Source organism: Haliotis rufescens, unplaced genomic scaffold (assembly GCF_023055435.1).
Source record: "Haliotis rufescens isolate VD_foot unplaced genomic scaffold, xgHalRufe1.0.p SCAF_23, whole genome shotgun sequence".
In the NCBI taxonomy this organism is placed as follows: Eukaryota; Metazoa; Mollusca; class Gastropoda; order Lepetellida; family Haliotidae; genus Haliotis; species Haliotis rufescens.
The window spans coordinates 2,445,996-2,462,298 of NW_025963924.1; the positions used below are offsets into that span (position 1 = coordinate 2,445,996).

The following is a 16,303-nucleotide window of genomic DNA, read 5'->3' on the forward strand; positions in this document are numbered from 1 at the left end:
CACACATCAAGGTACTGTATGTCTGAAACATACATCAAGGTACTGTATGTCTGAAACACACATCAAGATACTGTATGTCTGAAACACACATCAAGGTACTGTATGTCTGAAACACACATCAAGATACTGTATGTCTGAAACACACATCAAGGTACTGTATGTCTGAAACACACATCAGGGTACTGTTGGTCTTCAATTTGTCCTATCCCTTCAAGTGTAGAGATCATCTGCAAAACTCAACTTGGTTCAGAAGCAAATGAACAGCAACACATGCTGAAGAGGCTCCAAAGTCTTGTTCCCATGCGGGAAATTTTACCAAAACTGACAGCAACTCCCCCAGCATCTTGTCATTCTCACTGTATCTGTGTTGTCATTTTCATTCAAGAGGATGTGCATGGTGCAGTGTCATACACAAATATCCTTTAAGACACCATGGCAATGAGAAAAGAACAGCATGTTATAGTTATCCTATTTCAAGTGTTATTACTATGGTTACGTACCTGTCATTAATAATTTATTTTTATCCTCCTCGTCGACGTCGATCACTTCGGGCTCCTGTGACTGGGAGGAGTTTGTGGTTTTCCTGGATTTCTTTGGTTTAGCGGGAATGGATCTCCTCGAGGAGAGGAGGCGATACATCTCGTAGCCCATCAGTAGCACTCCTCCAGTTTCCGACCACTCACCTACACAAACACAACACACACGGAATGTACACACCCTGCCATCCCAGATGGGAGAAACTTTCCAGCAAGAAACAGCCACATGGACCTGTAGCTCACCTGAATTTTTATAGATATAATATCAGGTCAGAAAAGCCATACAACCTATTAAGGCAAACACAGATAAGAAATAACAAAGTCTCTCCTAAATCGACATCCGCGAATGATGTTTATTAGATTATAGAGCTGGGACCATACACCAACTGTGCGATCCGATACGTGTCATGATACTCTTTTCACGATCCAATATCACGATACTTGTATGTGCTTTATCTGTGGAGCGTATGCCATCCTTTTCATAGACAAGATGGCCAAATACCTCACACACTGATGATATACAGTACCCAGTGTCAAGTATGGCGGAATGGATGAAAATATTTACGTTTTCACTTCTAACTAGTGTTTGGTGTAACAGCAAACATTTAAGGTAAGGATCGATGTTCTTCACTTAGTGAGCGATTGTGATCGATACTTGTATCAAGAAGTAAAAATTGTGGTGCATCGATGCATAGGTGTATCATCCCACTTCTTTTAACTTACACAATAATACCTGCATAACTGGCTATGCAGAGAATGTTTGTAGTTCTGGCAAAGGTCGACGTCAGGTAAGCAAAAAATACATCCACGCTTCTTATTTATCGCATCTAAAGTTAACTAAACATTATCCTCCTTACCAAGCAATTTAGCCCTTGCTACCATCGTCTTGTAGTTGTCATTCATCAAGTAGACTTTGTACGGTCGTGGCACCATGCCTGGGAACTCTGGCACCGCCTCGATCGGTACCCAGTGATTGAACTCACTCATCCAGTTCTGCAGTGTGTTGATAGGCACTATGCACAGGGCAGTCTTAGCACTGGTGTTGCGCAGGAATATGTCAATAAATCCAATCATCTGGATAGTTTTGCCCAGCCCCATGCTGTGAGCGAGGATGCAGCCGAAACCACTGCTGCTGCTGTATCTGTCCAGGGACTCCACCAGGTTGTCGTACAGGAACCTCACACCGCCGATCTGAACACAAACAAGAGTGTCACTGAGCAGCTCTTTTCTTCAAATACAGGGCTTGATGTAAGGAAACAGATGTGAGGAAACTCGCACAAGGTGCATGACGACATGAAAACCTAGTTGCATCAGATAAAACCAGGTTACACCCTGGTCCAATCTCATTTAAATCGGACCTTAGTTCTCGCTACCGCTAAAAAAAGATCTGAAGACATCCCATTAGGGGTCACGTCAGAACGACCTTTCATCCGACCAATCAGAGTGTCGCTTACCAGATTATGAAAGTGACAATCGGAATGTGATTTCTAATCATGCAATCTCGAAAACTTTAACATGGGGTATTCCGAACGATAGTGACAGGTTTAAAGACGGAATCCTTACAATCTAGACCATCTATTAGCCATTCCAAAATGTTTTTTTGTTCAGATTTCAAATTTGCAATCGAGAATTTGTCAAAATATGTTTCGAAGCGAAGTCGCCAATTTGAAATTAGTGCCGTAAAGCACAAGAAAGCTGCCTTCTGATTGGTCATTACATTGGTCGGTCAAAGTTCGTGCAAGGTCGGTCTGACGTGACCCGTAATGGGATGTCCTCAGATCTTTGTTAAGCGGTAGCCAGAACTAAGATCTGATTTGACACAAATTGACAAACTTTGACATGCAGTTGCTGCATGTAGATATATGTAATAGGTTGCATTTTTCAATAATACGTTGCACTGGTGCATGTTATATATAGCTAAATTGAGCCCTGCATGTACAAAGGTAAAATCTGTTGCTTCTGTTTTTATTGTTTGTTTTAAACCTAGTCAGCAACATTTCAGCCTAATCAGAACAACCTTTCATCCGACCAATCAGAGTGTCGCTTACCAGATCAGAAAAGTGACAGCCAGAATTTGTTTTCTCATCATGCAAAATCGAAGGGGTATTCCGAATGACAGTTACGGTCCTAAGGACTGAATCCCTACAATCTAGTCCATCTATTAGCCATTCCAAAATGTTCCTTTGTTCAGTTTCCAAATTTTTAATCGAGAATTTGTCAAAATATATTTCGAAGTGTAGTCGCCAGTTTGAAAGTAGTGCCATAAAGCATGAGAAAGCAGCCTTCTGAATGGCTATTGTCGACTTCTTGTCAGTCATTCCATTGGTTGGTCAAAGTTTGCGAAAGGTTGGCCTGACATGATCCGTAATGGGATGTCCTTAGATCTTTGTTTTGCGTTAGCGAGGACTAAGATTTGATTTTAATTTGATTTGATAACACTCAATCAATATTACCAAGACTGATCCCAATGAGTGGCATCTAACACAAGCAATAGAGTGCTGGAACCTATTCTACACCTTATTATTTTTTTAAAGCATTTGGAGGGGATATTTTTTCTGAGAAAAAAAGTCCTCCCCCCTCCCTCTCCTCCCCCCAAGAATATCAAATGGTGGGTCCCTAAAGTATCAATGTATGTTTTTAATGTTTGTTTTTAAGCTTGCAGCTATAGCAGTCTTAACTTTTTTCAGATGTAGTTACATTTTTTTTACCACTTGTCTTACAAAAGGTATAGACTCCATAGAATCTCGGCCACCTTTACAACTCATCTTCACATACCTGATGGGGCTTGATGTTTTTGGCAATCTTGTGTGAGAGGAAGATGTCAGGGTCAGTGTTGGGATGTCCGATGTTGACCTGAACACGACCCTGTTCGTCCGCACAGTTGAGTTCATCATCGATGTGTCCTCCTCCATTGTTCATGTCCTCCTCCTCTGCCTCGCCCTCCTCCTCCTTGTCCTCCACCACCATACAGTCCTCGTCCGAACTGATGTCGATCACATCTGCACAAATATCTCTCATGTAACACAGGGGTAACATACATGCATCATCAGAACTGATGTCGATCTCTTCTACACAGGCAAAACACATCTGTCATATCACACAGGGGTAACATACATGCATCATCAGAACTGATGTCGATCTCTTCTACACAGGCAAAACACATCTGTCATATCACACAGGGGTAACATACATGCATCATCAGAACTGATGTCGATCTCTTCTACACAGGCAAAACACATCTGTCATATCACACAGGGGTAACATACATGCATCATCAGAACTGATGTCGATCTCTTCTACACAGGCAAAACACATCGGTCATATCACACAGGGGTAACATACATGCATCATCAGAACTGATGTCGATCTCTTCTACACAGGCAAAACACATCGGTCATATCACACAGGGGTAACATACATGCATCATCAGAACTGATGTCGATCTCTTCTACACAGGCAAAACACATCTGTCATATCACACAGGGGTAACATACATGCATCATCAGAACTGATGTCGATCTCTTCTACACAGGCAAAACACATCTGTCATATCACACAGGGGTAACATACATGCATCATCAGAACTGATGTCGATCTCTTCTACACAGGCAAAACACATCTGTCATATCACACAGGGGTAACATACATGCATCATCAGAACTGATGTCGATCTCTTCTACACAGGCAAAACACATCTGTCATATCACACAGGGGTAACATACATGCATCATCAGAACTGATGTCGATCTCTTCTACACAGGCAAAACACATCTGTCATATCACACAGGGGTAACATACATGCATCATCAGAACTGATGTCGATCTCTTCTACACAGGCAAAACACATCGGTCATATCACACAGGGGTAACATACATGCATCATCAGAACTGATGTCGATCTCTTCTACACAGGCAAAACACATCTGTCATATCACACAGGGGTAACATACATGCATCATCAGAACTGATGTCGATCTCTTCTACACAGGCAAAACACATCTGTCATATCACACAGGGGTAACATACATGCATCATCAGAACTGATGTCGATCTCTTCTACACAGGCAAAACACATCTGTCTTATCACACAGGGGTAACATACATGCATCATCAGAACTGATGTCGATCTCTTCTACACAGGCAAAACACATCTGTCATATCACACAGGGGTAACATACATGCATCATCAGAACTGATGTCGATCTCTTCTACACAGGCAAAACACATCTGTCATATCACACAGGGGTAACATACATGCATCACCAGAACTCATGTCAATCTCTTCTTCACAGGCAAAACACATCTGTCATATCACACAGGGGTAACATACATGCATCATCAGAACTGATGTCGATCTCTTCTACACAGGCAAAACACATCTGTCATATCACACAGGGGTAACATACATGCATCATCAGAACTGATGTCGATCTCTTCTACACAGGCAAAACACATCTGTCATATCACACAGGGGTAACATACATGCATCATCAGAACTGATGTCGATCTCTTCTACACAGGCAAAACACATCGGTCATATCACACAGGGGTAACATACATGCATCATCAGAACTGATGTCGATCTCTTCTACACAGGCAAAACACATCTGTCATATCACACAGGGGTAACATACATGCATCATCAGAACTGATGTCGATCTCTTCTACACAGGCAAAACACATCTGTCATATCACACAGGGGTAACATACATGCATCACCAGAACTGATGTAGATCTCTTCTACACAGGCAAAACACATCGGTCATATCACACAGGGGTAACATACATGCATCATCAGAACTGATGTCGATCTCTTCTACACAGGCAAAACACATCTGTCATATCACACAGGGGTAACATACATGCATCACCAGAACTCATGTCGATCTCTTCTACACAGGCAAAACACATCTGTCATATCACACAGGGGTAACATACATGCATCATCAGAACTGATGTCGATCTCTTCTACACAGGCAAAACACATCTGTCATATCACACAGGGGTAACATACATGCATTATCAGAACTGATGTCGATCTCTTCTACACAGGCAAAACACATCTGTCATATCACACAGGGGTAACATACATGCATCACCAGAACTCATGTCGATCTCTTCTACACAGGCAAAACACATCTGTCATATCACACAGGGGTAACATACATGCATCATCAGAACTGATGTCGATCTCTTCTACACAGGCAAAACACATCTGTCATATCACACAGGGGTAACATACATGCATCACCAGAACTGATGTAGATCTCTTCTACACAGGCAAAACACATCGGTCATATCACACAGGGGTAACATACATGCATCATCAGAACTGATGTCGATCTCTTCTACACAGGCAAAACACATCTGTCATATCACACAGGGGTAACATACATGCATCATCAGAACTGATGTCGATCTCTTCTACACAGGCAAAACACATCTGTCATATCACACAGGGGTAACATACATGCATCATCAGAACTGATGTCGATCTCTTCTACACAGGCAAAACACATCTGTCATATCACACAGGGGTAACATACATGCATCATCAGAACTGATGTCGATCTCTTCTACACAGGCAAAACACATCGGTCATATCACACAGGGGTAACATACATGCATCATCAGAACTGATGTCGATCTCTTCTACACAGGCAAAACACATCGGTCATATCACACAGGGGTAACATACATGCATCATCAGAACTGATGTCGATCTCTTCTACACAGGCAAAACACATCGGTCATATCACACAGGGGTAACATACATGCATCATCAGAACTGATGTCGATCTCTTCTACACAGGCAAAACACATCTGTCATATCACACAGGGGTAACATACATGCATCATCAGAACTGATGTCGATCTCTTCTACACAGGCAAAACACATCTGTCATATCACACAGGGGTAACATACATGCATCATCAGAACTCATGTCGATCTCTTCTACACAGGCAAAACACATCTGTCATATCACACAGGGGTAACATACAGTCCTCACCAGAACTCATGTCGATCTCTTCTACACAGGCAAAACACATCTGTCATATCACACAGGGGTAACATACATGCATCATCAGAACTGATGTCGATCTCTTCTACACAGGCAAAACACATCTGTCATATCACACAGGGGTAACATACAGTCCTCACCAGAACTGATGTCGATCTCTTCTACACAGGCAAAACACATCTGTCATATCACACAGGGGTAACATACATGCATCATCAGAACTGATGTCGATCTCTTCTACACAGGCAAAACACATCTGTCATATCACACAGGGGTAACATACATGCATCATCAGAACTGATGTCGATCTCTTCTACACAGGCAAAACACATCTGTCATATCACACAGGGGTAACATACAGTCCTCACCAGAAATGATGTCGAGCAAACCGTATTCGACGTAATAAGCGCCCAGGGAGCTCTCAAAATTAGAAATAGGGGTCTCTTATTATAATATTATTTTGGTGGAAAAAAACAGAGTTGAAAGATAAATTTTGTGGATTATGCTGACAGCCTGAACTGTTTATATACGACAGATATATTTTCCAGAATTTAATTGCCCATAATTAAGGGTGCATATAACACACGAGGGCGTATTATACACGAATAGATAAGTCTTGTGTACATTGATCAATCGGAAAGGGTGCTAATTGGGATTGTTCACTTGCCAATATATTAGCAAATATCGCTGTGGGGGCTTATTAGAGTGGGGCGCTTATTACGTCGAATACGGTATCTACACAGCCAACAATAACTGAGCCCGACCAATTCATTAAGTCACCTCTTACGCCAAGCACAGGTTCCAATGTTTCTAACTCTATGGGTTTCCACAAGCAACATGTCATATGATCGTGTATAGATGACAAAAAAAATAAAATATGAACATAATTATTGTTTGATAACTATCAACAACATGATCAACAGAACAGAGGTGCACAGATTTAATCAGCTGACACAAGTCACACAACCCAAATTACCTTTCTCCTTCTCTGGCTCGGACTTCTTGTCCTCCTCGTCCAGGATCACAACTTCGTCATTCTTGGTGGCTTCCTCCTCCGCAGCTGCAACAGTGACAACCAAGTAGAGTGTGGTGTGGTGTGGTGTGGTGTGGTGTGGTGTGGTGTGGTGTGGTGTAGAATGTGGTGTAGAATGTGGTGTGGTGTGGCGTGGCGTGGCGTGGCGTGGCGTGGCGTTGTGTGGTGTTGTGTGGTGTGGTGTGGAGTGGCCTGGTGTGTGGTGTAGAATGTGGTGTGGCGTGGCGTGGCGTGGCGTAGGCGGAGTGGAGTGGAGTGGAGTGGAGTGGAGTGGAGTGGAGTGGAGTGGAGTGGAGTGGAGTGGAGTGGAGTGGAGTGGAGTGGAGTGGAGTGGAGTGGAGTGGAGTGGAGTGGAGTGGAGTGGAGTGGAGTGGATTAGGTGTTGGTGTATGTGATAGTTTAGTAACAGTCATCATGGTCCTGATTGAGGGATAACCAACCATGTTTCTTGTCATACCCAAGCCTTTGATCACGCTGAATGATCTCCCATCAAGCCAATTCCATGTCAAGGACATAACAGATGAGTTATTCAGTCAATGAGCAAGGTAGCAGAGCTACAGATAAGCAGCGTATTTGCGTAAAATACCCCCCAAAATATTCAAAACCCAATTACTTTCAATTAACTTGCATACAGAAACACGTGAATTAAATGAAAAACTCAAAAGAATAAAAAAAGCTTGTGTAAATTCCCAAACGCAATATATTGATGAATAGATTAGTGAAAAAGTATTGGTTACCCAATGAAAAATGTAATAACCCAATTAAAATAGAAACCCAAGAGTAAAAACTCAATTGCTCAAAAGTTATCTGAAGTTCTGAAGGGGGTATGCCGTTTTTAGCAACATTCCAGCAAAATGTTGACTAGCTTCAAGTGCTATTTCACATTCCAGCCAGGGCCCCGTTCCACAAAGCAACCGTAGCTCTAAGACGACCGTAACTCCCATACTTTAACATAGATTTATGACTGTCGTAGGGCTACGATCGCTATGTGGAACGGGGCCCAGGCCATGTTACCTTGTAGTAGAGATGTGTGGTAACTATAGTTACCTTGTAGTAGTGACTTCAGCTGGGAGTCCTTGTCCTTCTCCTCGGCCTTCTGACCCTGGGCCTTGGCTAGCAGAGTCTTCTGGATCTCCTGGAGACGCTTCTTCCTCTCAAACTCCTCATTCTGGGCGGCCAGAGTCTCTGCATCCAGTTCATCTTCTTTGATAATAGACCTGAGCAGTACCAGAGAAACATGATTAGACCATATGCCCAGACATACTGAACGTGGTTTTACACTGTATTCAACAATATACCAGCTTACTATGAGCAGCCTATAAATAATTGGTCTGGATCAGAAAAAACAGTTTAACAAGATGAGTAACAATGAGAAGAATTAGAATCAATCTTGGCCAAGCTGAATACACACAAAAAGAGCTGGAAGATACATTTCAGTAGAAGCCAGCATGCGGTGACTCACAATGAATGATATTCGAACAAGAAAGTATGTTCTCAATTTAATTTTGGTATTTTTTTTAATTATCAATACTTTGCAAAATTGGCTGCGGCCATATTGCTTGTAAAACGAAAACAAAAACACCTCCTACTGGTCAAGGGCAACTCCGAAAGTCAAACCAAGCTCAATATGAAACATTATGGTCTAAGGTGGACAACTCTTCCTCCCAATGTTAAAACACATTTTCTAGGAAATTACACTGCCTGACAACATGATGAATGGTCCCACACAATCGGGGTGTGATGTCATAATGGTGATATCAGATCAACCAGGTCACAGAGCCTGACAATCCAATCTAATTTTGTTGCCTCTTACGAAAAGCAAAGGGTGATGGGGACCAAATCAGCCAGGTAGACTGTTCAACATGGCAGAGTTAAGAAAGGTGTTGTACCATTAGACTAACTGACAAAGACAACAATCTCTTACATATATTCATGGACAACATATTTACAAACAATGATCTGTTTAATCAAAAGTGGACAAACCTGATATTTTTTCTCCTAAATCCAGATTTCCTTTTCGCCTTCTTAGCTTTCTTTTCTCCTTTTGTTTTTTTCTTCCTCTTCTTCCCCTTCTTTGCGGTTTTCTCCTTCACCTCACTCGTGCTTGGAACACTCTCCATCGGCACAGTTTCAAGGTCATTCGGCAGAGCTGCTGCCAGGTCCGTATCCATGGCAACTGGTTCAGGACCATCAATGATGCTAGTTAAATCAGGTGGAGGCTCTATTTCAGTAGCCTCTTCCTCTTCTTCTTCTTCCTCCTCCTCTTCTTCTTCTTCATCATCTTCTTCATCTGACTCCTCTTCTGATTCTTCGTCTGAAGCTTCACTCCCTCCATCCTCCTCCTCCTCATCATCATCATCAGGCAATCCTAGCTCATCCTCTGGTATATTTAACTGTTCTGCATCCGGGAGATTCAGATCCGACTCCTGCAAGTTTATACTTTCAACTTCATCGTTTTCAGCAGCCTGGACATTCTCCGCTGCCTCTACAGCCGCTGTTATAGCATCATCAACAACATCAGGTAGTTTTTCTAGATTGGTTAGGTCGCTGCTGTCCTCGTCAAGCTGCACATCTTTTTCTATAGTCTGCGCATCTAAGTATGAATCCAGGGACAGTTCCTCTGATAACACTTTTGATAATGTACTCGGCTGAAGTGGAATGTTTTCTGTTGTACTTTCACCTGACATTATGACCTGGCGATATGACGAACTTCAACACAAAACACTGCTGCTTCTTCCATACATCCTGCAATAGCAATCAAGAATATGGTGTGAGAATTTAACGTTTCGAGCGTATGTCAATATGAGTATGTTTCATACCGGAATCTCACATGAAGCATGAATGTTTAAGCATAGAGATGCCCGGAACAGTTTGTTAATATATATATAAAAAAATGCCTACAACATCACCAAGATTACAATTTTGAAATGTTTGGATGAAAATCTGAAAATTAGTTTCTTATGACAGGGATCGATTTAACCATATAAAACAGGCAACAGTGCAACTGTATATTGAAAAATGCAACCTATTATTTATTTCTACATGCACCCAGTGCACCTCAAAATTTTCAAATTTGTGACACTTACTAGGAAAGTTTTCTACACAACATCAATCTTTGACTTCAAAACATTATTTACTGTACCACATCAATATTCAGTCTTTGAATTTAAAACATATTATTTAGTAAATTACCATACTACATCAATATTCCAAGTGTTATGTGTGATTTGACATTGTCCTTTGGGCTTGACGTCATCAAATGAATCTTATCAGGTGAATCTTATAATAACAAGAAAGCAAGAGAATGTTTGGGATGTACAAGTGAATCTTGCCAGAGAATTGGACATACCAGAATATTAACGACACTGAGGTAGTCTGGGTATATACGTTTATAGTTAACAGGTTCCGTTATGAGTGCAACCTGGTTTAGTCTTGTACAACAAGGTTGTGATGCCAACATACACCAGGTGCAAGCTATATCTAGTTCCTTAAATCAAGCCCTGCAGCCCTCTAAGTTTGTTTTTTGTTAGGGAGCCAAGCGGCTCTTAACATGAATATTTTTTTTAGTTTTTAGGAGCCAACAGATATCTTAAACAGATATTGTTGCCAGTTATGTTTACTTTTAGGTAGCCACTGGGCGAGCAGTAGATAAACTTAGGTCTCCCATCATAGATGAAAGTCGCATTTGGCCACCAAAATGGTTGCTACTTAGAGTGCTGCTCTGTATGACCTTAAACATGTTATAGGGACAAGACGTCGTCCGTTCTGAAGCAGTGTTTGTAAACAATAGTCAATAGCCCCCAACCTTACTCTGTTCTGCTTGCCTTATTCCACAAGAGAACTTTCTGCTCCAGTGACGGTGTAGGCTTGTTTGTAAAACAAACACGCCTAATGCAAATCTTGCACTTTACATATTGTCCAGCATAATTATATAGACATACTACTAAAACTGTGATATTGAGGGGCATGACACTATAGCTTTACACCTCAACATGCTCAAAATGACTATATTCCTAGCTCTCTGTAGGGCTTCAATAACAGCATGTGGAAGATAGATACGCAAATGGAAATCAGTTTCTTGTTTTAAGATGTTTTCTCAATTAAAGTTATGTTTATCTAAATGACTTGAACAAAATGAAACAGATGAAAAACACAAGAATGGACTGTGAAAGATGTGACAAAGGTAAGGAACTCTGGATAGGAGAGTGATTGGTTTCATACGACCTAGGCATATTTATATTGTAATCTAGGCTAAAACAAACACTTGCTTCTATTCAAACTGGCATTTAGTATTTTGGAACTCATCCGTAAGAAACACACAAATATTCCCTTTAATTTGCATTTGATAAAAATATTATTGAAGCCAGTTTACGCTGCATAGCGCTTGCGTGGTCGGCTTTGCTGTGCATAGCTCTATTGTTTTGGTTCTAGAACTGAATCAGGCATGTGACAGCACACTCGGAAAATTTTTCATGATTTAAAAACACACAGAACCGTTGACATACTGTCCCTTTAATTGTGTTTAGACCGGGTCAGCAACTTCTAAAGTCTCACGATGCAGTTTAACTTAAAACAGAACACAATCATGAAAATTGCTGTCTGATCCAAACTACTACTACAAGTACCCCAAACATGGCTGTTACTATTATTTTCAGTAGATTTTAGTTTTGTTTGTACTTTTATAAGCTGTACTTGACTGAACAGAATTTTACTAGACTTGGGCTTCAGACTAGTGGCTAAAGTCACAGATTGAAATTGTGTTTGAATATATGCACAACAACTACACAATGAATAACATTAAGACATTAATGATGCAGGAATTGGGGGTATTCCTTCTCAAGCCTGACAAACATACACTTAACAGAAAAGTGCATTTTCCACACACAAAAAAAACAGTGGAATAATACACAGTGTATTTCTCCTGCCACACTTTCAGAGTTCAAACTAAAGTCTGTATGTCCAAGAGGGGCATTTTCTTGCGGACTACCACTTTTATCAGTAGACAGACGGAAACCCTGAAGCAGATCTGTTTTGCGGACTAGCAAATCATATTAATTTCCAACTCTTCTGCATATTTCCAAACAGTCTAAGTCCAGTGAAAAAACACTAGCCAATCAGGGGCCCTGATAACTGTAAACCAAATGTATATTTCATGCATATTGCACAAACCAAGGCTCATTAGTGACAAATTTATTGATGGCATAATTACCACCTGACCTGGGCCTCCCCTAATACACAACAAATAGAATATACAAGATGCACATTCATCATTGTCTACAGCCTTTCGCTAATCAATTTACCTTGAGTAGGTTGAAATAAGAGTTTAAAAAGTTTGTAGCTCAGCAGGTTTCTTTTAGTTGTTATGGGGGGGGGGGGGGGGGGGGGGTAGTTTTTGTTGTTGTTTAAAATGTATTAAAAAACTGCAGTAACAATTGTATCTTTTTAAAACCTGTTAGGGAAGACTAAGTTCTCATTTAATGTGTATGCAATGGGTAAGATTTGTCAGGGGTTCTACATTGCTAGACTTGTCAGAGGTTACAGTGTTCCCGCTGGCTCTTGAAACACCAGTCCCCCCTAATATTTGTCAGTCCCAAATTTCAACACATGAAAAAAACCATATGTAAATACATATATCTCTCTTTACTTCATTTGAACTCATTTGTGCTTTAATTTCATAATTTTGTAGGAAGTCATGCTTTTTTTTCATATAAGTATATTTTTTAAGCCGCTACAGCTGTGTTTGAGAACTACTGTACACTTTTGTTTTGTTTGGTAAATGTTCTCATGGGTGATCCTCATTTTGTCATGGTTGCTGAATATACAACCTGAAAATACTTTGGATCAGCACCTTGAATTAGGGTTTGTTCAGCAATCCGAACTGTGTCACTTTTAAAGTTTAAGACCTTATTCATGCTGTCAGTTCATCCATATCCATGTTAACAATAGTTATACAAACAGTAAGTTCTTAAAACATTCAAATACAAGCAAGTTTTCTTGCTTCAACTCCAAAGAAAACAACCAATGTGTCATGCACTAAAACAATGACTTTGTATGACCACATATAAATTTCACAGCATTCTGTGTGCTGCAGCTTACTAATAAAGTTTTATGTGTAGTCATGGTAATGACAGATTTTATTTCAACCAAAATCTGAAATCTTTTTTTTAGATACCAGCCATCCTTTTGGGATTGCCCTTTTGTTAGGTTAGAACTGTACCTGGCAAGCTAACCACGAAATGTCATATTCTGGAATTTGCTACCCATAACGACTGAGCTAAATATATAGCACAGCATGATCAGAAAATTGTAATAACCCTCAGGATAACATAAGCAACATGCTCGGATTAGTGATAATCAATCCTTACGTTAGACAATTGACATTCTGGATCATTCTATGCATGGGTGATTATGTGATGTGACATTTTATTCTCCTTTAATCCAACACTGACAAATTGATCATTAGCATCATAAAATAATAAACTGCTGCAATACTAATGGACAACCATGAGAACAATGTTTATTTTATATATTTTCTAATAAAAGGCCTATAAGGTGAACTGTGGCAAATCCTGTGTCATGGATTATTAATTAGACTATGCCTTATATTGTTTACATTTCATCATAAAGCCTCTCTAAAACAACAATAATTCTAATGTTCATCATATTCGTGTTACTGTGATATTTGGTATGATCTTAGGTTTATTCAAATAGGTGAAATGGTTTACTTACACAACAAACATGGGCCTTTGAGAATATCCTCAACCCATTTGCATGAAGATGTCAGTGACCTGCTAGTTCCCACTTTGATTGGCAAATTGTCGGTGTTTCAAATCCATCACATCGCACGTTTTCTTTTTGAATGTATACCAAACATCAATTTCGCGAAACACAGTATACAATAGACCCGTTTTGATAATGTACCAGAAGAAATATCAAAATGAATTAAAATAGTCCGGAGAATCTCTCCACTGACCCAAGGAAAACTTCCGGTAAATGACGAAGGGACAAAAGACAGGTACTTTACCGAAAGGAGTTACGCCCCTTTATTTGGCAAATGAAACTAACAGGGTTGATAATACAAGTGCCTCGTCTTCATATACATTATTATCTCTACACGGGAACGATAAGATACTACTTAATTCGTTCCTCGCATTTGCAATATATCTTTGTATGTATTGTACATATTAAGACTGTTCTATTAGGGTAATCAGTTACTCAAGTTCTGAAAACCGGATGCTTAAAACCGGAAACCCAAAAATATGCGCTTTGATATGCGCGCTGGACTTGAATTCCAAACACCGACAGCATAGGTGCTGAGTGTGTTTTACGAAAAGATGAGGGCTGTACCGACATGGGTAGATAAAGTTCAAGACAAGGATAAGATAGAACAATGGTATTTTTCATTTTTTTTCACATAGCATAATTTCATTTCAATTATTCATATTTCTAGATGTTTGTGACATCATAAATTGTTTGGTTGGTTACCAGGGAATCGGCTGCATCCATCATTTGAAGTATGAACGTGATTGATTGATTGAATCAACATTATTTAATTTCTTAAAGGAGGTGTTTGTTAAACTGATGTTAGATTTATAGTACATCTTATGGGGTGTAATGACAAGTCTTGACAGCAATCTCATTCCACAAATTCCCTCTAATTTTGTGTTAGGCCTAAAGACTATCAGAGTCTCTTAATAACTTACTACGACGTTCATACAGTTTGGCCCTTACTCTATGAAGGTTTAAACTCCAATGAATTCACACAAAGTGAAAGTCAATTCTTAGACAAAAATTATATCACTGTTTTGTACCTCAAAGGATCTAGATCCATATGCAATGTTTAGTGTGTGTGACGTCATGTTTACACTGACAGCTGTACAACCACAGGTTGTATCACGGATGTTCGGAATCATATTAGTGCTGATTATCCACTTTGTTGTATTGTCGTAAACCTTTTGACACCTACACCAGTATAAATATTGTAAAATTGGTGTAAGCAGACTTAATATAGCAAATTGGTTCAGGGTAATTATCAAATTGAGGAAGATGCATTAATGAATATATAGTGCCTTTAAGAAAGTGGTCAATTGAAACAAATGTTATATTTGGGATAACACGAGGAATAACATATATCATTTTTTGTTTGAGTCCCATTCAGGATTCAAACCAGTTGTCAGACTTCCATTTTGTGGAAGCTTCAGTGGCTGAGTGGGTTAGATGAGGGTCGTGATGGGTTTTAATGCTTAACGTAAAACACCCTTCAAACACTATCGTAAACGTAAAATTCATCTTCTTTTATCGTAAATGCTAATCATAAAATACTAAAAAATAACTGCTTAACGTAAATAAATAATTTACTGCTTATCGTAAAATGATTAAAATGGTCAAAAACAGTCTGTCTTCAAGACCCAGATGCTTCGCCACAGAAAGCAGGCTGCGCAACTGACGCAGGGAACCAGTCTAGAATGTTTAGCGATTTGAGATTTTACCAGGTATTAAAAATATGAATTGTCAGGATGAAACGAAAGCAGAATTAAAAGTCCCATGTCCCTCCATGGCCGATTTAGGAATTTTTCGCGAAGATTTTATTGAAAAAGAAGAAAAAATACTGCTTAATGAAAAAGTACCCTAAATTTTACTGCTTACTGCTTATGGGACCCACCCATCAGGACCCTCTTAGATCGCTGACTTTGTGTACTGGTGATTAGGTT

The 16,303-nt window shown here is 39.9% G+C and overlaps 2 protein-coding genes across 4 annotated transcripts in view; one reads left to right on the forward strand and one right to left on the reverse strand.

Moving 5' to 3' along the window:
• Positions 1–14,605, reverse strand: part of LOC124125071 (helicase ARIP4-like) — a 41,110-nt gene extending 26,505 nt beyond the window's left edge. For both annotated transcript variants that reach the window (XM_048401651.1, XM_048401650.1), the window contains exons 1-7: positions 14,322–14,605; positions 9,576–10,337; positions 8,640–8,809; positions 7,536–7,619; positions 3,312–3,535; positions 1,394–1,727; positions 501–683 (exon numbers count right to left, since the gene is read on the reverse strand). In XM_048401651.1, coding sequence (XP_048257608.1) covers positions 501–683; positions 1,394–1,727; positions 3,312–3,535; positions 7,536–7,619; positions 8,640–8,809; positions 9,576–10,279 — 1,699 coding nt within the window. In that variant the 5' untranslated portion in view covers positions 10,280–10,337; positions 14,322–14,605. The remainder of the gene's footprint in view (positions 1–500; positions 684–1,393; positions 1,728–3,311; positions 3,536–7,535; positions 7,620–8,639; positions 8,810–9,575; positions 10,338–14,321) is intronic.
• A 233-nt stretch (positions 14,606–14,838) lies between these two features.
• The window catches only part of LOC124125070 (intraflagellar transport protein 122 homolog), a 40,927-nt gene continuing 39,462 nt past the window's right edge, over positions 14,839–16,303 (forward strand). For both annotated transcript variants that reach the window (XM_048401652.1, XM_048401653.1), the window contains exon 1: positions 14,839–14,985. In XM_048401652.1, the coding sequence (XP_048257609.1) occupies positions 14,927–14,985 (59 nt within the window). In that variant the 5' untranslated portion in view covers positions 14,839–14,926. The remainder of the gene's footprint in view (positions 14,986–16,303) is intronic.